Raw genomic sequence first — 24,074 nt, 5'->3', positions numbered from 1 at the left:
CACTTACATACAGCACTCAGTATTCCTCACAGCAGGTGCCCTCCTTAGTACCCATCACCCATCTAGCCTGTCTCCCACCCTCCTCCATCAACCCATAGTTTGTTCGCTATCATTAAGAGTCTTTTGTGGTTTGTTTCCCTCTCTTCTCTTACTGCCTCCCTCCCATATGTTCATCTGCTTTGTTTCTTAAATTCTAAATATGAGTGAAATCATATGGTATTTGTCCTTCTCTGATTAATTTATTTCACTTAGCATAACACATTCTAGCTCCATCCACATCATTGCAAATGGTAAGATTTCATTCTTTTTGGTGGCTGAATCCATTGTATATATTGTATACATACAATACATTGTGTGTGTGTGTGTGTGTATATATATTATATATATATTATAATATATATATACCACATCTTTTAAGTAAATTTTTAAATGTTTATTTGTTTTTGAGAGAGAGAGAGAAAGAGAGAGCGAGAGTGCTCAAGTAGGGGAGGGGCAGAGAGAGGGAGACACAGAATCCGAAGCAGGCTCCAGGCTCCAAGCTGACAGCACAGAGCCTGATGCGGGGCTCAGATTTAGTAACCGTGAGATTATGACCTGAGCTGAAGCTGGGCCATTAACTAACTGAGCCACCCAGACGCCCCATAGCACATCTTCTTTATCCATTCATCAGTCAGTGGACATTTGGGCTCTCTCCATAATTTGACTATTATTGATAATGCTGTATAAACATTGGGGTGCACATACCCCTTTGAATCTGTGTTTTTGTATCCTTTGAGTAAATACCTAATAATGCAATTACTGAATCACATGGAAGTTCTATTTTTAGTTTCTTTTTTTTAATGTTATTTATTTATTTATTTATTTATTTAATTGTATTTTTTATTTTTTTAAATTTACATCCAAATTAGTTAGCATATAGTGCAACAGTGATTTCAGGAGTAGATTCCTCAGTGCCCCTTACTCATTTAGCCCCTCCCCCTTCCCACAACCCCTCCAGTAATCCTCAGTGTGTTCTCCATATTTATGAGTCTCTTCTGTTTTGCCCTCCTCCCTGTTTTTATATTATTTTTGTTTCCCTTCTCTTATGTTCATCTGTTTTGTCTCTTAAAGTCCTCATATGAGTGAAGTCATATGATTTTTGTCTTTCTCTGACTAATTTCACTTAGCCTAATACCCTCCAGTTCCATCCACGAACTTGCAAATGGCAAGATTTCATTCTTTTTCATTGCCAAGTAATACTCCATTATATATATATATATATATATATATATATATACATATATATATATATATATATATATACATATATATATATATACATATATATACATATATATATACATACATATATACACACACACACACACACCACATCTTCTTTATCCATTCATCTATCGATGGACATTTAGGCTCTTTCCATACTTCGGCTATTGTTGATAGTGCTGCTATAAACATGGGGGTTCATGTGTCCCTTTGAAACAGCACATCTGTATCCTGTGGATAAATGCCTAGTAGTGCGATTGCTAGGTTGTAGGGTTCTGTTTTTAGTTTGTTGAGGAGCCTTCATACTGTTTTCTAGAGTGGCTGCACCAGTTTGCATTCCCACTAACAGTGCAAGACTGTTCCCCTTTCTCTGCATCCTTGCTAGTAGCTTTTGTTTCTTGTGTTAATTTTAGCCATTCTGACAGGTGTGAGGTGGTATCTTATTGTGGTTTTGATTTATATTTCCCTGATGATGAGTGATGTTGAGCATCTTTTCATGTGTCTGTTAGTCATCTGGATGTCTTCTTTGGAAAAGTGTTCGTTTCTTCTCTCCGTTTCTTAACTAAGTTATTTGTTTTTTGGGTGTTGAGTTTGATAAGTTCTTTATAGCTTTTAGATATTAGATACTTTCAAACTTTTATGAAGAATAATTATCATATACACCATCTTGTTATTTCAACTAAAAAAAAAATTCAAATGCAACTGCAGAAATATGTGTCTTACATTTCACTGTTTGGGCTGGGTTCTAAAGGTGTTAGAAGACTAGTCAAGGCTAGTCCATCGGGATTCAGTTTTCAGAAGGTAACTGGGCCACATCCTAATGTGCCTGTGGAGTCACTGTGTTTTCCTTGCTGTCTCTGGCCTCACTTGAGAAGGGAAATAGCCTTGCTGTCAGAGGAATCTGCCTCTTCTCCTTGGTTAGTCATCTCTGTAGGGATTCAGGCAGTAGCAGATTTGAGGCACTGCAGGTGTTTGACAACAGTCTTTGCTACCTTCTGCTGATTTCATCCTTCTGAAACGTGTCCGTGCTCTTGCTAGTCAGGATGTGGGCATCTAATGTATATTCCTCTCCTTTAAAAACAAACAAAAAACACAACAGCCTGCTTTAGTAAAAGTTAGCTCTTTTTCTTGCTCTATTGCCTAATAGTAGTTTAGATATATTAGTAATATAAAGAAATGTTTAAAAGGTAATAAACAGAACTGTCATTTGTTACCTTAACTTGAAAAGTCTAGCCTTGAGGACCTGAGGTGATCGACTGTTGTTCCCCCTGGTCTTTGTTTTGAAGGAAATTTCTTTTATATATCATGCCATTTAAATCCGCTTCCAGAGGAGATAAATTTTGTAAGGATTTTAAAGTTTCTTTTGTTTTTTTTTAATTTTAAAAAATCTTTAATGTTTATTTTTTGAGAGAGCATAAGTGGGGGAGGGGGAGAGTGACGGGGGACAGAGGATCCGAAGCAGGCTCCACACTAATAGAAGTGAGACCAATATGGGTCTCACAAACTGCGAGATCATGACCTGAGCTGAAGTCGGATGCTCAACCAACTGAGCCACCCAGGTGCCCCAGGATTTTAAAGTTTCTTGACTCTAAGTAGGAAAGGTGGAAATGACGGTTTCATTTACCACTAACCAAGTTTGGACTTAATATTAACATTTCTAACACAGTCTCCTAGTTAGACTCTTGGTAGGGACTTAGTCTTTGTGTTTTGTAAACTATATATTTATAAATACATACATATTTTTATATGTTTTTATATAGCTTATATGTTTTATAAACTATATTAAAATAGTTTCTATTTATTGAATGCTATGTGCCCAGTACTTTACGTCTTTTATGTCTGACTTTAATTAAAAAACCCAACAGTAAAATTTGTCAAGGTAGGAAGGGTTAGCCCCATTTTAGAAAAGATAAAACTGAGACAGAGGAGGTAAACTTGTTCAGTCTTAAGCATCTAGTAAGTGTAGGACCAGAATTAGAACCCAGGTCTTTGTGGAGTTGGTAAATGATAGATGTGTGAGCAGTAATTTGTCTACATGCCTGAATAAAGCTCACCAACTAACTTTATACTATTCTGCTTGGTCCCCATGGTGACTCAGGTCCTTTATTTTTCTTTCTTTTTTTTTTTTTTTTTAAGTTTATTTTTTTATTTTGGGAGAGAAAGAGAGCATGAGTAGGGGAGGAGCCAAAATCAAGGGTTGGATGCTTAACCGACTGAGCCACCCAGGTGCCCCTCAGGTCCTTTATTCTTAATCAGTTTAGAAACAGTATGAAACTTGTATTCAATAGAATTGTACTTTTCTTCTAAGTCTGCCCACATCTCTGCCCTTTGTATAAAGTTTCTGTAGCCTGTGAGCATGATTTTATTTTTAGCTGCTTAATTTTGTACATCCTGTTCCCTTACCGATGAAAGGAAAGGACTCTTGGAAAAGGTAACCACGTTTCTGTTTATTTAAGGATGGACGGCACCCTAGATCTGAGAGGGGTGGCCCCATTCCCTAGAGAATAAATTGGATTATTTTCTAAAAAAAAAAAAAAAATTGAGAAATGGAGTGATTCCTACACATGAACTCTTAGATTTCCTTACTGACTGATGAGAGTAGAATGACTGTGTGTTGTTCGCAGGGCTTTCATTTAGTTCTGCAGTAATTGAGATTGTTCCCCATTGTCTTTTAATCAAAGAATAATTTTCTCTTGGTTAGATCTAGATCTTGAGATTATATCAAGGATAAAGCTTAAGTGTAATGTTACTGTACAACACCCAGGTGTGAGTCAGGGAGGTGTGGGGCTTTCTTCTTAAAGCTGTTACTCCTATTAGGTGTGCAGGGTAAAGTTCCTATAGTGTGCCTATGTAGAAGTGTAGGGAGTCTTGAACTATGTTTTTGTTATATTTATGATCCCCAAATAAATGTTTTAAAAATGTTAGGAAGTGGGGTGCCTGGGTGGCTCAGTCTGTTAAGTGTCTGACTTCCGCTCAGGTCATGATCTCATGGTTCCTGAGTTTGAGCCCTGCATCAGGTTCTCTGCTGTCAGCACAGAGCCTGTTTCAGATCCTCTGTCTCCCTCTTCCCCTGCCCCTCTGTCACTTGTGTGTGCTCACTCAAAAATAAATAATAAAACATTAAAAAAAAATGTTAGGAAGCCCATTTTCCTGATTAAAACCTATGACAGTGTCTCGGGAATTTGATCCCTTGGAATGAAATAAAAACATGCATCTGGAAGTAGGAACAGCTTTCATTCATTAAATAAATGCAGAAAAGAATACACTGTAAATGTAATCAGCACCTTTGGGTATAGAAACCACCTAAGCTATTCTTTCTTTTTCCCTACTCAGACCAAAAGCCAGCAGGTAAACAATTGCCAAAGTTTGACCTTCTCAACATGCGTATCTACTTACCACACTTCTTACTGCTACCTAGTATGTCCTGCTTTTCCTGTCCTTTTCCTTTTCATAAAAGTACCTTTACGTTTATGTTTTTTAAATAGATAAAATACAAATGGCTCCAAATTTCCAAAGATGAAAAAAGGAATATACAATGAAATTTTTTTCTTTTACTGTATTTACCAGCCATTCATTTTGTTTTCTGGAAGCAGTCATAGTTACTAGATTTTTTTGTATCCTTTTGGTGATACTCTGTGTATGTACAAGTGTGGGGGGGTGTGTGTATAATTTTTAACAAATGGTAACAAAATTTTTTTCCTACTTTGAAGTGATTCATATTAGTATCAATAACTTTCTTTCTCTGTTCATTTTATGGCCACATAGTGTTCTACTTTATGGTCGTATCATAATTTATATACAGTCCCCTACCAGTGGTTATATAGACCATTTCTTTTGCTGTTGGAGACAGTGCTGCAGTGGATAGTCTCATACGTGTATGTGCAAGGTTCTAAGAGAGCAGTTGCTGGTTCAAGAGACAATTGCTGGGTCAAAAGATACTGGCTTTGGGGTGCTTGGCTGGCTCAGTTGGTAGAGCATGTGACTCTTGATCTGACTCTTGATCTCAGGCTTGTGAGTTTGAGCCCCACATTGGGCATAGAAATTACTTAAAAGAAAGATACTTGCTTTTAATTTTGATAGGCCTTTTTTTTTTTTTAACTCCTTGCTTTCCTTAACATGATGTTTGTTGTCTCATTGCCTCTGTATCTTTGTTATGTTTGTCCTATGGGATTTGCTTTATGATGCCCAGTTTCTTCTTTAAGGTCAAGTTTAATGCTACCTCTCCAGGAGAGCCTCTTGATAATTCAGATCAGGTCCTGGTATTTATTCCCTTGCTTCTTATATCATTTTTGTGCTGTCTCTGATTTCAGATAAACTTGACTTAATATGTATTGGCCTTGACTTCTCAAAATCGAGTTTTCTGTAGTTTTGTTTTTATCAGTTCTTGTTGTAATTAATGTTTAAAAATGGTGGGTGAATAAAGTACCGAAACATTATTTTTATATTTGCTAGCTAACTTGGCTTTGTAGAGAATATAAAAAATATCTTTGTGGATAACAAATAAGTCTTTGCATGTGAGATCTTAATTTAATGGTAATCTTATAGGTATGCTGTTAGCAATTTATAATTAAGTAGTACTATTTCTTCTGAGTAGGAGTTTTGCTTTTGTATGTTTTTGTGTGTTTTGTAAATAAAAACAATCATGTTTGTTATTTTCACTTTTTGGTATTTTTATCTCCGAGAAACTCAGCCATGGTTGATTCCACAAAATGGATAGGAATAGATAATTGTAATTGATTTTGGTATTTCAGATAATTTAGAAAAAATAGTAACAATTATTTTATGAATGTTAAAGTTATTTAAAAAATAAGAACACGACCTAAAATTAGAGTATGTCCTAGGTATTTTAGAAGAAGTTTTCTCTGGAATGATAAAATTTGATTCTGTATAGGCATATTCTGTTCCCTATTGGACTTTGCATTTTATGCATTACGTACTGGTACTGCCAAAACAGAGCATAGTCAGTAATGTACAGGTGTATGTCACGACTGTGTGTGTGTTGGCTTCATACAGGAAGTACTTGCATCTGTTTGTATTCTGTGGTATCTGTTTCATTACTTGGAATGTCTGCTTTTCACACTTAAGCCCAGGTACAAAGTAGCATTTTCTTTTACTATTCTTTATTGGAACACTTCTTTATTTGTACGATGTGAATAAATATAGCTTGTCTTGGGGCACCTGGATGGCTCAGTCAGTTGAGCTCCTGACTCTTGATTTTGGTCTCAAGGTTCGTGGGTTCGAGCCCCACGTTGGGCTCCATGTTGACAGTGCGTTGCTTGCTTAGGATTCTCTCTCTCTCCCTCTCTCTCTGCCCCTTGCTTGCACTCTCTCTCAAAATAAACTTTTAAAAAAATTTTAAAAAACATAGCTTGTCTTATCGTGCCAAAAATTGTTGTGAAGAAACAGTTGCCCCTGTATTCTTATACGTGGTGCTTCAGCAGTGCCCCTCTTTCTCGTCTCCTTCACTCAGAAGGGATGCTTCATGATCTTTTGGGCTTTTTATATTTGCATTGTGGTCGCCAACCATTATTTCTCACAGCATCTTTATGACACAGATTTTCTGTAAGCATTAAGGAGGTAATCTTTATCTAAGGTTACAAACAAATGGAGATAAGGAACAGTATTAAAACTGGAGCCACTGTTTTTTCCCCCTCCGTCTTTACTTTCTTAATTCTGGTCTGTCAGAGAGATACCAGTTGGATTTTTTTTTTTTTTTAATGTTTATTTATTTTTGAGATAGAGAGAGACAGAGAATGAGCCGGGGAGGGGCACAGAGAGAGGGAGACACAGAATCTGAAGCAGGCTCCAGGCTCTGAGCTGTCAGCACAGTTGACAGCGGGGCTCGAACTCATGAACTTTGGGATCCTGACCTGAGCTGAAGTCAGACACTTAACTGACTGAGCCACCCAGTTTTTTTATAAATCTATTTCCTCACTAATTCACAAGTACTTGCTCGGTATCCAAAACAAACATTGCATCCAATGTGAGGAGTGTTTCCTTTAAACATGATTACCAACCAAGAGAGACCTAAGTTGAATGCAAAGGAAATTTTGAAGCTCCAGATTGTATAATTGGGAAATAATTGAAAAGCTAACTGAAGTTTGTTGGTTGTAACTTACTAAATAGTATTTTTTTAAGACTTTCAGATAAGTCAGTGAAAGTGTTTAAAAATGGAGTTGTAAATGTCTGTTTAGTCAATCAGAAAAATTTCCTAGTCTTAATTTTTTTTTTAATGTTTATTTTTGAGAGAGAGAGGGAGAGAGAGACATGGTGTGAGCCAGGGAGGGGCAGAGAGAGAGGGACACAGAATCCGAAGCAGGCTCCAGACTCCAAGCTTCCAGCGCAGAGCCCGATGCGGGGCTCGAACTCACAAACTGCGAGATCATGACCTGAGCCAAAGTCGGACACTCAACCGACTGAGCCACCCAGGGGCCCCAAAATTTCCTAGTCTTAGAAGAAAAGAAGCAGAGCCAGTGGTTTTTTTTTTTTGTTTTTTGGTTTTTTTTGGTAAAGATCACAAATTGGAACAAAAATATAAGTTATACCTTTATAGAACAGCTGAGTGTTCCATGATCACATGAAGGTTAAAAAAAATGTTCCTGACGGTAAGGGAAGTGTTCGAAAATAATGTGCTTTTATATAAGAAAAGAGAATCGTGGTGTGTTGGGAAGCATTCATGAATGTACATTAGGAAGATTGTTTTTTAAAAAGGAATGGATATGTGTTTGATGAAAGTACAAATCAACATAACTACAAAGTACTGGTTTTCATGACCCATTTCAGAAAAATGATTAGAGATTAGTTTATTTCGGTGAGAGAATAAAACTGTTTTATATGTGATAGAATTTCACATATGATCTGAGATACTAATCTTAACTTTGAGTCATAAAAAAATTGGATGTTATGATGAAAAAGTTTAAAGCACCTCCATAGATATGTAAAAGAACTACCAACTTGGAATACTTTTGACTGAATTTTAACATTTTTGTTTATAGAAGTCTTAGAAGAAATCCTTGAACATATATTGATACTTAGTTGCTAAAGAGATCAGTTAAAGCTATAGTGGTCAAGTGACTTCTGACTTACGTTGCATTGGTTGGGTAGATGTTTTCAATAATTTATGATTTCCAGGAGAAATTTTAGGGAAAGGAGGAAAATATATATTGAGGGAAACTCTGCTTGAAAGAAATTTGTTTGTGGAACCACTGCCTAGAAGAGTGGTGGAAGTTTTGACTCAAGACCAAGCCAGAAAAACTTGTGATTTAAAAGATAAAAAGAACCTCCATGCTAGCAAACTGTAGTCAGAAATGTTTTCTACCCATAGTGTTTTAAAGTACTTTATACGTGTATCATTGCTTGATTATTTTATGTACGTTAACCTCTATAATCTTCAACTGTACCAGCTTCATTTTCTGTCTGCCTTCATTACTGTTCACTTGTCATGGTCTATATTAGTATCAGAATTCCATACAATTTCCTGTCTGAATATAGTACAAGAAGTAAGTTAAGAATATGTTGCTGCTTATATTCAAGTTTTAGGCTAGAGCATAATTGTATATGAGTCAATGCATTTTTTAAAGTATTTATTTAAAAAATGTCTTTTGAATCAGAGATTAGGAACCAAGTATAGACTCTTTAGAAAGTTAAAAAATTAGTATCTTTCAATCTAAAAAAATAGTTTTAAATTCCTTATCTCTTATAACAGTAGTTTAGACCTAGTTTTCTGGTGAGGGCAACATGTGACACTTTTAACATTTGAGCATCTTCTAGAGAGGCCATGTGTGATAGTGGGAAAGCTCGGAGTCCATCTAGGAGAAATGGGTTAGAGTTTGTCCCATCTCTGTAAGTCCTTTGTTATAGAACTTAGGCACATCATACACCCCTTTTCTTGCCCCCTCAGTTTTTATCTCTAAAGTGAGTTCAGTTGAGATCACTGCAAGCCCAGTTAGCTCTAATGTTCTGTGTTTTCACACGTGTTTTAGGAGAATTGTTCCTCATGGAGAAATTTTAGAAATTCTCCCTGAAGAGAAGTAAAACCTGGGGCAAGCGGGGGGACTGTGCTCTGAGGTGGGACTGCAGCCCTTCGCAATGCTTTGCCTTCCTGAATGTTTGGCTGGACAGGTGGAGCCTCCCCAGTGACCGTTGTTTCTTTTTGCTTTAGGGGCTATCAGCAACAGGATGCCCATGAATTCATGCGATACCTTTTGGACCACCTGCACCTGGAACTCCAGGGCGGTTTCAATGGCGTTTCCCGCTCAGCAATTCTGCAGGAGAATTCTGCTCTGTCTGGAAGTAACAAATGTTGCATGTAAGATGTAGTTTTCTTCTTTTGTTTTTAGGAGGAGCGCAGACATTTCTGTTGGTGTTACTATTTATTAGCTTTGTAATGGAAGGTGGAGAGTTTTCCTGGATCTTTGGTGAAATTTTTGTGCACTTGAATTTAGTAACAAGTGGGTGAGCATGTGCCTCCTGCTTCCATACCAGAGGCATCCTGTACTTGCTTCTTGGTGTAGTACCGATTGTTTTTGGTATATTTTAAAATATGAAAAAGAACAGAAAATATTTTGTACAATTTAGCATTTAAAAATTCCTTGCCAAATGTATTGAATAATGTTTGGGACACTTAATTTTCTTTACTAAAATAATTATATTTATTCAGTAGAAACAAAGGCTTAAAATATTTTGAATGTAAATTTTCCTTACATTTGTTCTTGAATGAAATTGAGGCCTTTGTAAGTTCTCAGAATTTTTCTTGCCTCTCAGTAGGAATAAAACAAACCTTTTAGATTGTTTTCCCGGGTACTAAAACCCCAAAATATACATTGAGATTAGAAAGTTTATTTTGCTTGAGGTTGGGATGATTTGCTGTTATTTCAGGCTGATTTTGTTTAAGTGTAGTCTCCTTTTGTTCAAATTTTTTTGAATTGACCTGTGTCAGAAAGGGATTTACAAGACAAATTTTTTGTATTGACCTGTGCAGGAAAGGGATTTACAAGACAAACTCCCTAGAGACAGAAGGAAAAGAGTAAGTAATATATGGGGGTCACTATAGTATTGCCTTGCAGTTCACAAATCTGATTTAATTTGGAGTTAGGGTCCTTATAATGACAGAGCAGCCTCATAGCTAATCTGGCTGTATCAGAGAAGGGCAACCATTTGAATTGCCATGCTTTTCAAAATGTTTGGCTCTCTGGGTCCTACTGGCTATGATTCCAGTTAGAATCCAGTACAGAAAGGGAGGGATCTGTGACCTGGTAGAACTCTTCTTGATGCTAGCACCAAGTTGACGGTAGTATTAAGTGAAAACTTCTGCTTTGTATTTTATGATGGAATTTCATACACTAAGAATATTGAACTGGGCCTTTATCAAGGATAGTCTGTGTGAGGTGAGAGGGTATATGTTTTATTTTATTTGATGCCCAAGGCACCCTCATGGGAGTCACAATGTGTAATAGTCCTAGGATGATCTTCTAGTAACTGATGAGTTTTCAGCATTAGCTCAATCTTTTCTTGATATTTTAAAGAGTAGTAATTGTAAGTTCCATTAGTGAGTTAGGAACAAAAAGAAGAAAATTATCATTTCAGGATCTAAGCATCCTATTTGCTAAAACTGCAAAAAAGGTCTCCTCTGCACTGTTTACTTGTGTAAACACATCCAGCCCTGCTGAAGGTGGGGATGGTAGAAATAAATGACAGACGTGTTCTTTTTAGTACACAGAAAATCATTACTGCCAATATAAAAGACCCTAGCGGCGTGAGGCTGTCCAAGGAACTAATATTTAAACACTCTTATAACACAGTTATAATAAATGGGAAAGCAGTGTTGAAATTATTTATGAATCTCGTTTTAAATCATTTAATGCCATACACATCACATAGTCAAGACTTGATTAGTATCCTTTTCTCAGTGGAAGAAATAAAGCAGTTTCCATTTTAACTAAGGGTGTCATTGTATGAGAACATCAGTATGAAAAGATCATAGTCCCTTTATTTCAGTAGTTTTTTTGGTGTGTCCTTTATTTATGACATAGATATTCCACCTGAAACCTGAAGTGGCTTTATGTCACATAGTTCCAATGTATCTTCCCTTTTTTAATTTACTAAATCTAGATATCTTATGAAAAACTTAAAAAAAGATGAAGCAACAGTGTATTTCTTTGCCAGTAAGGAACAGAAGCCTTTCTGTGGAAAAGGAAGCAAACGTTTAAAATAATATAATTGCTCAAGTAGGTTTTGTCTGTCTCATCATTGCAGTGGGTTTAATTTTGGAGCAAATCAGAAAGTACGGTTACGTATGTTAGAAGTATTACTGCTTGCAAGTGACAGAAACCACCTAAAATTGCTATAAGCAGAAAAGGAGCATTTACTGACTTAACTGCATACGTAAGTGCACAAAGGTTAATAATACACAAGTGTTTGTGGTAGGTACTATCAATGATAGCAAATAGTTGAAACCACCTGAAAAGCCATTACATTATATTGGTTAAATTAAGAAAAGGAGCATAGTGTTAAGAGCATCTGCTCACACCAGATCAGCTGTGTGACCCTGGGCCAAGTTGGACCTCAGCTTCCTGGTCTCTGAAGTGGGAATAATTGTATCTACTTCATAGAGTTGTTTTGCAGATGAATTGATTTAATACATGGAAAGTACTTTGAATGTAGTTCAGCATCGATTCAGTGCTCTCTAAGTGTTTGCTAATCCTGCTTTCATGGTGTACTTTCTTGGTGGTTCTTGAGTCTATTACGTGTTCGTACTGTGGCATGCCATACTGCTGTCAAAGAGAGTGAGGTACGTGTTCAAGACATATATTTTGAAAAAAAAAAAAAAAGCAAAATGCAGGTATGAGCCTAATTATTATGCTAGTAGAAAAGCCTTGAAATAATTTGAAGGCTTTCTTTTTGGTAAGCACTTGTCTGAAAGCACTGAATGTGTAGACTCCATTTCATCTTCACACCAGGCCTCTGAGGTAGGTAGATGTTATTCCTGTGGGACATGTGATGAAGCTGAAGCACAAAAAGTTAAGTACTTTAGGGCTATTGGTTTTGGTTTTTTGTTTAATCATTCTCAACGTATACTCTTGATCTCAGCAAGGAAATTACAGTATTATTTTAAGTGAGCTTTTTAAAAGACTTGTTGACGGTAACATCTAGCCTTCAACTGTGAAGTCATACCTCCATCAGTAATTAGTATGTATTACATTTCTTTACCTTTTTTTCCTCAGCCTGACAGTTGACCATGTAAAAAATCTAAAACTATCCCTGAGTGAAGTTATTCAAAGTAATTGAGAGAGCTCCATATGAGAGACTTTGCAGAAATTTGAATATAAGGTGGTTTCCCTTTTTTCTGAGGGATATATTTGTGGGTAAAGGGGTCCTCTTGTCCTGAGTATAGGCATGTGCGTGATCTGTTAGTAATGACAAATGTCCAGGGTTAGTGGCTTTTGGAGAAATCAGTGGAATTGGAAGTGGTAGTGGGGGGGAGGGGGGGCAGTGGCTTAAACCTTTTATTTGGTAGATATCTCTATAGCGTTAAAGTTTTTGTATTTCATAATTTAAATAAAATATTTAATAAGATACCTGTTAAATAAATGACATACATATTTCCCCAAAGGGGAGCTTTGTACATATTTTCCATTTTTTACTGAGGTATTTTCCTCTGTGGTGATTTTCTTTAGAAATGGAGCATCTACGGTTGTCACAGCTATATTCGGAGGTATTCTCCAGAATGAAGTTAACTGCCTCATATGTGGGACAGAATCTAGAAAGTTTGATCCATTCCTAGGTAAGACATACTTGGCATGTGGAGATAAAATAATGTATTAAAATGACCGTAAAGAGATAAATGTACAAATATGCCAGTTTTTGAAATTCTTTTTTGAGTGTGGTATATGCCTTTAACAGCTGTTTTCCTATTTCCTTTTAAGACCTTTCATTAGATATTCCAAGTCAGTTCAGAAATAAGCGCTCTAAGAATCAAGAAAATGGACCAGTTTGTTCATTACGAGGTAAAGATACTTTAATGTTGTAGTTTCCACCTGAATAGACTCATAAACTCCATCTACATGTGCTATGATGTTAATTGCTTTAATGAACTTGTGTTATAACAAAAGTCAAACCTGAATGTCTTTTTCTATCAAACAAAAGAATGTGTGCCAGAGATACTAAATCAGACATAAGGTATTTCTCACCTTTTTCTTTAATACTGATTTAAAATTGAGAGTCTGTGACAGTTTCTGACCTAATGAAATAGAATTCATTTTGTGGATATACCACTAGTATCCATAGAAGGAAAGAACACTCAGCTAAATTTTTTTAAGTTAGGGTGTTATTCTTTTCTGTGACTAAGTTTTAGAAATCTATTGATGCTACATCTGTTGGTTAAGCCTGAGGCCTTGATTTTAAAAGCAGGACTATGAGATTTGGAACAGATTTTTTCTTTGATGAGTGTTAACTACTTCAGTCAAGGCGAAAGACTGATTTCTGACCAGTTACTAAAGTGACTGGTTGTTCTCACTGATCATAAAAAGAAACTAAGATAGGAGAAAGAGGGCCTAGTGTGTGTTCTTTGATTAAGTAACTCTACACTGAAGGCAAATAAGAATTTATACCTGAATTGTCTGTTCACTGAAAGTAATTCTTTTTTCTTTCAGCTGTTCTAGGGAGCATTGTCATAAGGATTTTTATATGTTTAGTATTTTATATATTATATATATCCATTTATATATATACACATACATACACACAAAGTCTTTTCCTACAGAAAATTCTAATTGGTCTATAACTACAATGTCCACTGTGGTGAAGTCATACCACATAGGTGGTTGGTAAAATTTAAAATTCATTTGCTTAGCTGATCAATAACCACATGTGACTAGTGGCTACTGTATTCGCACAGATGGAGAACATTTCCATTATTGCGGGAAGTTCTGGGCAGTACTGCTCTAGAATCAAATTATCCAAGTAGAAAAGAGTAAAACCACCACCACCATCACCTAGTAAAAATAACTGTTGGGGGAGGGGCAGGCTTGTCTGTGTCAGGTACATTGGGCAGCATCTAGTTTTGTTAAAAAAGGAGCAGCATAGGTGCTTGTAGTGCTGTTCCTCAGGTAGTATGTTGAAATCTCTTGGGGTGGCTGTCCAAGACACTCGACTCCTGTAAGACAGGAAAGAAACTGGGTATGAAAACATTTTCTAGATGCTTTCAGTGCCTCACCTTTGCAACAGTATTGATGGTCTCTTTTGAACAGAAGAAATTTAAGCAAATCCTATCTGCTCCTCTTCCCTGTAAAAGACATGGTTACAGGTTTCAAAAATACCACAATGTACTTGGTATCAAATGTCAGATTATTTTCTCTTTATGTTGATGGCATGTGAGCACAAGCTAACTTAATCATAAGACAAACATTTGATCATTTAGCGAGGAAAGCAGTGAGAAATTATTAGTTATTGTCGAAGTCTGGTTATCTAAACTGGACATGGCTTCATTTTATAACTCCTTCAATGAGAACAGTAATAATGCTGACATTAGTTAAGAAAAACCCACAAATGTTCTTTAGTACAGATATGTGAATATATATTTGAACAGTATTTCCTAATGTTTAGCAAAACCCAGTAAGTCCAGATGATCTTGGAAGACCCAGAGACCCTGGTTTGTTCAGGCTTCTTACCTTCCTTCTGCACTGTGTGCCCCTATCCTGAATTGGTTGTGTACATGGTTATTATAGTCCCCTCTGGCATTTCACTTACTACCTATTCCAGAATGCTGTAATACTCAAAGACCTTACTCTCTGGAGACTGTCCAGCAGGGGAGAGTGTATGACATAGCTTAAGTGGTTGATTGGTAGTATAAACAAGTGGCAAATGGCATCTGCCTTGCTTCCCAAGTGGTATTTTTCTTGGCATAGACTCCCTGAAATCTGATTTGATTGGGATTTAGCTTCAGGGGGCCCAGACCATCCTGAGGGGTTTAGGGTTTGGCTGGAAACAGGTTTCCTGTATTCTCAGCTGGTTTTCCTTTGAATTTTCAGACTTGATTTTTATTTTATTAAAGAGCTTACTGTTGGCTTAAAAAACTAGACGGTAGAGTTGGGTATCTCCTCATTCTTTCTGTTTACCACTGTTATCAATTAAAGGTACTACTTTTCTTGGGACATCCAGAATGTGATGAATTTTAGTCGATATGCATTTCTTTATTAAACAGATGGAGATGTGATTACCTTTCACACGCTTTTACATGCTTTATGCAAGGATTCCTTGTGTGGTTTCTGGAATGTTAATTGATAAGATTAGTTTTCATAGAAAGGAAAAATATGGTGAGAAAGATCCCTGGAATTTGAAATTATGTAACTGAAAGCATGCATATCATGAGAAGCTAAAATAACCCCAGTTCTAAAATCTCACAAAGATGGCATCAAAAAGGAAGATATTATTATAGACCAAAGAATCCTACATAAAATATTAGCTAATAGAATTTAGTACTGTAGTACAATAACATAAAGAGATCAAGTAGGATTTTTTCCAGCAGTGCAGGACTGATATATTGGGAAGGAAGCATTTCTTCTGGCCATCAAAGTCCTAGGTGGACTAAAAACCAAGTTGACATGAGACAGATTAGCAGGAGAAAACCAAATTTAATATCTTATATATGGGGAATGCACACAGCCATGAAATTCTGAAGACAAGCAACATGAGGTAAGGAGAGGGGTAGGAGGGCAAGGAGTATTAGCAGGAAGGTGAGAGGAAATGTTTGGAAAATAAAGGTGGTCCTGTTACATAGGGAAGTTTCTTCAGTAAAGATGTATCTCTTGTTCATGGTACAGGCTCGCCTTTCCAATGTAAATTTAGGCAGTTGAGGGAAAGGTTAAGAGCTTTTCCTGAATTTTAACTTAACAGAATGTTCATGCCAAAGTGGCCTGTCTTTGGGGCTGCCTGCCCTGGGCCCCTGCAGTTTCCTCCTCTGAAACTTCCCTCAAGTTTCACACATTAAAATTAAGCCGGTTGATTGTTCTGTCTGGTTGAACCAGTCCTGGTCAGTAGATCAGTTCAGTTAAACTCATTTTGGGGGGCATGATGCAAGTGTGTTCTCAGAGTTAGGCCTTGAACCAATCAGGTATTAAATAAGAGGCATTTCTGTGGAAACACAAAGAGCAGTTAGTGATTAGATCAAATTTTAAGCTGGTGTCTGAGTTTTGAGGGTAGCCAGTTGAGAAGATTTCTAGATGTCAAGCTTAAAGCATCTTCAGTGCAGTGGCAGTCTGACAGATTTTCTCTGGTTTGTAGTTTGAATGTCTCTGGTGATCTTTTTGAATGGCCCACAGAGCAAAAGGCATGAAGAGTGCCTGTATATGCTGATGTGTTTATTTCTCTGAGGTTTACATAAATTTATTTATATTTAATTTGGAGAGCTTCAGGGGAAAGGGCAGTTTTAGTTCTCAGATGAACTCAATGTAGAAGGTTGGGACAAAAATTAAAAATGTGGAGAGTTATAGCTAGGCATCGTAGGAAACTAGAAGAAATCAGCATCTAGTCTGGATTATAATGAACAGTATTAGAATCTAATAGGTATGTTACTGAAACCTGTTTAATCACCTTTCGTAGAGAGCCAAATTAATAACTCATTTGTTTGTAAAATCTAGTTTCAAAAAAACGTGGCCTGATCATTTATATAAGTGCAGCAGGAATAGCAATAAAACCTGCTTTGCCTGGAGCTTTTTCTAGGTTGAAGCTTTAACAGCCTCTTGAGACCACATCCCCAACAAAACATCATCACAACTTCTGCAATACCTATAGATTTGGGTGAATTCCTCTCTTCCCGAGGTCCCCAAAATATCCTGAGGTTCCTGTACTTGTCAGGAATTAACAACATTTACTCACCTGGTAAGGCTGCTGAGAATTCTGTAAGCAAGGTACTAAATTGATATCTCTGAGGGGCTTTATTGGCTCCTTAAAGCTGTCTGGTCATATCTGAATTTATGCATGTATTAAATGTGACATTCCAGTCAAAGCCTTGGTTATATAACCAGTGTTTCCAATTGTGTCCTGTTACAAGGAGAACAGAATTGAACTTGTGCAAATAGTTATAAGAATACTTACTGAGAGTTTCTGAATTCTGGAGGGTTCAGGTAGAGAAAAAGATGCAAGTTTCAATTTGTTCCAGTGGTAGTATTCTATCAAATTGCTCTAAGTCATTTAGCTTAAGAGAAAAAGTTTTGTTTTTTTTTTTTAATCTAGAAAAACAAAGCATTTTAGAAAGTCAGCAATGTGGTAAATAAAAAGTCATAAAATTTCAAATTACCCTTTTCAGTTCTTTCATTTCCATGTCATTAATTCTTGTTTTGGGTTGAATCCAGTTTTTCTCCTAGTTCAGAAATTCTTACCAGTTTCATGGTAAGAATTCAGTTTTATGATCTTAAGCTTATCAGAAACCTATACTTAGAGTTCTTTATGTGAGTCTCACTGAAGATAAGGCACATCTGCAGTACCATCAGAGTAAAACAGTGACTGCATCAGAGTTCATTACACTGTAGAGGACAAGGAAATTTGGTTATTTCTGTGACACACAACACATAATAACATACTAGGACATCAGAGTGCTAGGGGTTTTATGTAAGATATTTGACAACATTTCCCACATAATTTAACATACCTAATTAGTTTAATTTCTCACAAAAACTTTGAAATATTCTAGGACCACTCTCAAACACCTTACATTGTGGTCAAAAGACTTCATATTAGAATCACAGATCATTATGAAACAATAATTATCTATTTAACCAAAGTGACAGTAAAAGATTTCAAAGGCAAATATAGAACCTTACATAGTTGTGAGCAAAATTTAGCTTTTTTAACACTGATTATTTAAGAAAACTGGAGTCTAGTTAAAGACTTGATAAATAAGCATTCAGTGATCATTTCCTCATTTCTAGGCAGATTACCTTTAAAGACTAAAAACAACAACATTTGTTTATAGTTTATGTTTAAGAAAACCTTGGTCTTTTAGCAAAGAGAAAAACTTAAGTTTATCCTAATCTTAGCCAGTACCGATCATATATAAAATTCCTTTCCCATAAACCTTCTGAAACCTCCTTTATATTCACTTCTTGTTTTAAGTTTTCCCCTCTTTAAAAAACCAGTCTCCCTTCACGACAAAATTTTCTTTTCCCTAAACAAAAAAATGTATTCCTATCCCTCATACTTTTTTCTACCAAAACCACATATCTTTCTTTCCTTCCATATGGAATCGTTTCTCTTATTGTTTCTAGTAGTCTTAATTACATTTATTAGTTTCTAGTGAAAACTAAGTGGTAAGCAACTATGAAGTTATACAGTATTCTTTAGAATGGCGAATTTGTGAATACATTTCATAATTTCTGAAAACACAGTTTTTCAGTAAAAAACTAGGTTTACTAACAGACTTCTGTTTTAGTTTCTCTATAAGAAGACAAAAATAAATTAACCTATGTTCAGTACTTACGGTTTTATTTTACTTTATTTGGAAATGACCTAGATATTCAATAAATTTCACTTAACCGATCATTTAACTTAGTTTCAGGGATTTGGGAAACTAAAAGTTTACCTACGAATCTTTTTATCTTATTTACATCTGTTTGCTTGTTCTTAACAATTCCCAGAAAACTTCATGAAGCGTTAGACAAAAATCAATTTTTTTTTTTTCCTGATAAATTTTCAGAGGTGAACTTACTTGACTTTCAGTAAACACAGGTAGGATGACAGTCTTAACATTTCATGCTAACTCTAAAGACATGTTTTTTAGTTAAACCAACTTTAAATTAGCTTTTGTACTGAAAATTTCCCAGATCATGCGAATTTGGAAAACATTTGGGTTAGTTTCTGTCTTTCTGAGTTTTGGAATTCCCAGTACTTACAAGTGCTTGGCTTCAAACCAACTAAAAAGAACTCTTTTACAAATTAATTTTGGTGATACCTTCTGGAGATAGAGAAAATATCTTACATTTATAACATATACGAACATACACAGTCAAGAGACAAAATATTATAGCTTTTGTTTTTACTAATAATTTGTGGAGAGGACATTTAAGGCCCAGTTGCCCTTTATTTACAAACTTCCCTAAAGTTTGTATTTCAAAGGAATGGCTTTTAGGTCCTAGAGAAGATGCGGACAGAAAACTTAGATCACAAAGAATCCCAAGTTTTCTCCAAAATGGAAATCTGGAGCATATCTGCCTATTACCAGAGGTGCTGGAATCTGGGCACAAGACATTTTAGCAGTATGCATTTTAAAAAGGTCTTTTATTTTTTCTTCAGTCTCAGGTGACTGTGAACTGTGTTTAAAGACATGATGAAATTTATAATTTTAGGGGTGCCTGGGTAGTTGGCTAAGTGTCCAACTCTTGATTTTGGCTCAGGTCATGATCTCACAGTTTGTGAGATAGAGCCCCGCACTGGGCTCTGTGCTGACAGCGAGGAGCCTGCTTGGGTTTCTCTCTCCCCCTCTCCTGCTCACGTTCTCTCAAAGTAAATAAATAAACATTAAAAAAAATAATATAAAGAAAAAAATTTGTTTAGAGTTTCAGGGCAATTGAGATTTAAAACTTACTATTATTTTTTTTAAGTATAGGACAATTTTGTTCCAGTATCCTGATCTTTTATCATAAATAGCTACTAACATTTTGAGGGGAATAGGCGAGCTTTAGGGATTGGTAAAAATAGCTGGGATTTGACTTGATACTAGAGTTGCATTTCTGGTTTTGGAGAGGTTTGTAAGCCAACTGTTTCTAATTCCCAAAGGACTGGATTACAGTCAGAATATCAAGGGATTGGCTTGCCTTTTTAAATTAACCCCCCTCTCTCCCTTTTTTTTTTTTTTTATTTTTTTAACTAAAATGGGAATCAACAGATGTAGTAAAGTCCATATCAAGCAATTTAACAAAAGCCTTCTTGCAGCATACATAATTCAGTCTTGGCTTCTGTTAGCCCCTGAATGCTGGTCTTGCGCAGATCGTTTGTGTGAGGGTCTGGGAGAAAGTTTGGTCTTCTTTTCTTTGTGAAGGGGGTCTAGGTTACATCTGCAAAGTATATTGCAAAGGAATGTCTCAAGCTAGCAGAGGGTACTTACAGAGCCCTGGAAGGTAGGAGCAAAGCAAGCCTTATTGCCAGTCTCAAGTGCTTTTGTCAAATTTATTACCTGGCTTTCAGCCTCTACATTAGCAACATGTATTCTTTGAACCCAGAGATTTAGCTGCCTGTAATTCTTGGTAGGAAAAGGGAGGTTAAAACAAGTAGATGAGGCCAGATTTTAAGGGGATTTTACATTGGATGTGGACATTTATTTTTAAGTCTTAGGCCTGATTTCTGTTCAGCTTGTCAAGGGAGTCCCTAAGCCTCACTGTTCTCTAATAAGACCATTGAGATCTCTCTATACAGAGTGTCTTTCCTTTAAATATAACCAATTTAAAGACCATCTATGAGTAGGATCTATTAACAGTGACTCCAATTAACCTTTTTTTTTTTTTTTAATTTTTTTTTTTCAACGTTTTTTATTTATTTTTGGGACAGAGAGAGACAGAGCATGAACGGGGGAGGGTCAGAGAGAGAGGGAGACACAGAATCGGAAACAGGCTCCAGGCTCCGAGCCATCAGCCCAGAGCCTGACGCGGGGCTCGAACTCACAGACCGCGAGATCGTGACCTGGCTGAAGTCGGACGCTTAACCGACTGCGCCACCCAGGCGCCCCTCCAATTAACCTTTTAATGGCTGAACCAAAGAAGCAAGAAGCATCCAAAAAGGGCATAGATGATACACCCCCCATGATCTAAAAATCTGCTCCCAAAATTAGTCTAAGAAAGCAAAGACATTCATTTCACAGTGTGGTAAGGATGGTAAAAACAGGTTCTCTGGTCTCCCAGGAAAACACAAGATTCCTCCAGTCACAGCCTGCTAATCTGTGACACTGGGCAGGTGCTGATGGACTGGGACTTGCCAGCATGAACAGGCAATGGTGACTGAGATGGCAATCACTTTTTTTTTTTTTTTGAGAAAGAGAGAGAATCCCAGGAGGGGCAGAGAGAGAGAGAGAAGTTGGGCTCACCAGAAGCAGAGCAGGAGCTTACCCGAAGCACGACTCAAAGTCATGAACTGTGAGATCATAACCTGAGCCAAAGTCAGATGCTTAACGACTGAGCCACCCAGGTGCCCAAGATGACAAAGATTACAAGGGTGTGGGACCTCCCATAACAAACACCCCTGAGAGCTGCCTTGGCCAGAGGGAGAGTCCAAGCCCAGTCTATTCCACTGGCCATGAGGCTACCCTTTTAGGATATAGAATGAGATGAAAGAAAAAATATCTTCTATACATGTTAACAGCTTTGGCTAAACCTTGGGTTTCTTGGAGCCACATGAATACCTAGAAGGAATGTGCTGTAGGTTTGGGGACTGTGTGTTATATTGCAATGTACCTTGTTGCAAGGAAGTTTGTTTGAGGCTAGTGGGGTAAACCTAGTGTCAATCTAACCTGTTCTGTGATCAACTTACCTATCACAAGAGTCTTCTTGAGACAGCACTCTAATAGCTTTTAAGTGCTTGATCTGTGCCCACCAGTTTTGGGGCTTTAGCTTCCAAGATGTCCCTTAGCAACAGTCTTTACCTTATGTGCATATTCAAAGTTCATATGACAAATGACTTAAAACACAAACAGAAAATCCCAACAACTTTTTTTGGGAGGAAATGGATCAGTAACCAAAAGGGGACTCTACCAAATTCAACCAGAGTTGCTTAGCCTAAGGAACTAGGTTCCACCAATATTTTCTACTACTAATTTAACTTAGCAAGAGAGAGGAGGACTCTCACCACTCTTGGTGTACTGGACTCTGCAGATAGAGATTTTGGGAGGTTGACAGGGTAAGAAATCTTACCTTCTGCCGGGTGTATGTCAGATGTCCCAAGGATCTCCGTTGCAGTGGTGTCTGGTGAGTTAAAGTATCCTACTGACTATGTCAGCTGTTGAAGAAGAATTTCCTCTGCCCTTCAAGGTCCTTCTCTCTGGGCAAAGAACCAAAGTGACTCAAGATAGATTAACTGGGTAAAATCAAATTTAGGTATGTACAGGGAATCCACACAGACTTGAAATCCTGAGGACCAACATGAGGCTTTCACAAGCTAAGGAGAGGGGTGGGGGTCTGAGGATCAAAGGGGAGAAGAGACGTTTGTAAAACAAAGATTGTCCTGTTATTTAGGCACATAAGTTTCTTAGTTAAAGAGGAATCTCTTCCTGGTGAGCTGGCAGTTGAGGGGGAGGTAAAGAGCTTTTCCCGAGCCTGCTGAACCTGCTGGGTTTTGTTTGCTTTAACTCAAAATAATGTTCATGTTAAAGTGGCCCATCTTAAAAAAAAAAAAAAAAAAATTGGGGCACCTGGGTGGCTCAGTCGGTTGTGTCAGACTCTTGATTTTGGCTCAGGTCATGATCCCAGGGTCATGGGATCAAGCCCCATGTTGGACTCTGCACTGAGTGTGGAGCCTGCTTAAGATTCTCTCCCTCCCTCTCTCTCTTCCCCTCTGCCCTTCCCCTCCACTTGCACTCTCAAAAAAAAAAAAAAAAAAAAATTCAAAGTGGCCTATCTTGGGGCAGCCTGCTCTGGCCAGCTGCCTTACGCCCCTGCAGATGAAATATTGGAAAATATAATTTAATGGGGGAAGATAAAAACACCCAAATAGGTTTTGATACAATTCCAAATAAATCGCTGATTAAAGAAGGAAAAAAACCTTTTACTGACTCTTAGTAAGCTAGGAATAAAAATGTTAATTTGATGGAGATTATCAAAAGCTGTCAGTGATCTTCATAGTTAACAGTGAAGCAATAAGGATTTTCCATTACAGTGTGGAAGCAGCCAGGAGTCCTGCCACTGAGGTACAAGGCATTAGACAAGGAAAATAAAAATAAGGACGAGGAAAGACCAAATTGTCAACATTTGCAGATGAACTGGTTAGACGCTGCAAACATTTCAAGAAAATTAGTTGGAAATTATGAGAGAATGTTTAATAGCTATCCCTGAAGAGCAGCCCTGGGTAGGAGACTTGCTTTTCTAAAACTGTCAATTTTTTAAAAAACAGGTATTATTTTGATAAGTTCTAAGCATGGAGCTAAAAAGTTTAATAAGGCAGCCAAATAATAAATAGGCAAGGGGTCCCTGGGTGTTTCAGTTGGATTTCGGCTGAAATCATGTTCTCACGATTCAGATAATGGAGATTGAGCTCCGCCCATGCCAGGCACAGAGACTATTTGGGATTCTCTCTCTCCCATTCCCCCACTCAAGAATGAGTTTGTGCTCTCTCAAATATTTAAAAAGTAGGCAAAAAACCAATTGCTTTACTATACATAGCAGAAGATCCTATTCACAGTAGCAGTAAAATCTTTATTGAAAAATATTTAAGACCTAGATGAAGAACATTATAAAACTTTATACAAGAACAGATTAAAAGTCTTAATAAACAGAGCCATGTCCTATTCTTGGATGGGAAGACCCAATATGAAATGGTAGAGATGTCAGTTATCCCCCAAATTATTCCCTAAGTTTATTCTAATTTGCTCAAAAGTTCTCCTGTAAGCAGAAAAATTCTTAAGAGGTGCTTAAAAAGTTTTTTAAGTGAAGATGAGGAAACAGGTTAGAGATGAGGTAGAAAATGTCCTAGATGTACTAATTTAGCAGGTACTAGTGCAGAAATGCTTATATATGGGAATTTATATAGCGAAGAAAAAAATTTTTTTTTAATTTTTTAATGTTTATTTATTTTTGAGACAGAGAGAGACAGAGCATGAACGGGGGAGGGTCAGAGAG

The 24,074-nt window shown here is 36.9% G+C and overlaps 1 protein-coding gene and 1 long non-coding RNA gene across 10 annotated transcripts in view; one reads left to right on the top strand and one right to left on the bottom strand.

Annotated features, from left to right (window-relative positions):
* USP3 (ubiquitin specific peptidase 3) overlaps positions 1-24,074 on the top strand; it is a 104,224-nt gene that overhangs the window by 61,966 nt on the left and 18,184 nt on the right. For 7 of the 8 annotated variants that reach the window (XM_042941786.1, XM_042941784.1, XM_042941788.1 and 4 more), the window contains 4 exons: positions 9,425-9,571; positions 10,244-10,288; positions 12,939-13,045; positions 13,188-13,268. In XM_042941786.1, the coding sequence (XP_042797720.1) occupies positions 9,425-9,571; positions 10,244-10,288; positions 12,939-13,045; positions 13,188-13,268 (380 nt within the window). The remainder of the gene's footprint in view (positions 1-9,424; positions 9,572-10,243; positions 10,289-12,938; positions 13,046-13,187; positions 13,269-24,074) is intronic. The other variant, XM_042941785.1, reaches the window with a different exon arrangement.
* LOC122221941 lies at positions 1,743-22,220 on the bottom strand. Of its 2 annotated transcripts, XR_006203526.1 has the most exons (5): positions 22,155-22,220; positions 17,137-17,489; positions 15,480-15,527; positions 14,477-14,545; positions 1,743-2,334 (listed from the first exon to the last, which is right to left on the bottom strand). It is a non-coding gene; the product is annotated as an uncharacterized LOC122221941 (long non-coding RNA). The 2 variants fall into 2 exon arrangements; XR_006203525.1 differs by lacking the exon at positions 1,743-2,334 and having other exon boundaries at positions 13,951-14,545.

This window comes from Panthera leo, chromosome B3 (genome assembly GCF_018350215.1).
Source record: "Panthera leo isolate Ple1 chromosome B3, P.leo_Ple1_pat1.1, whole genome shotgun sequence".
Taxonomy (NCBI): domain Eukaryota; kingdom Metazoa; phylum Chordata; class Mammalia; order Carnivora; family Felidae; genus Panthera; species Panthera leo.
The sequence above is the reverse complement of the archived record's forward strand: the minus strand, read 5'-3'. Positions and strand labels throughout refer to the sequence as shown.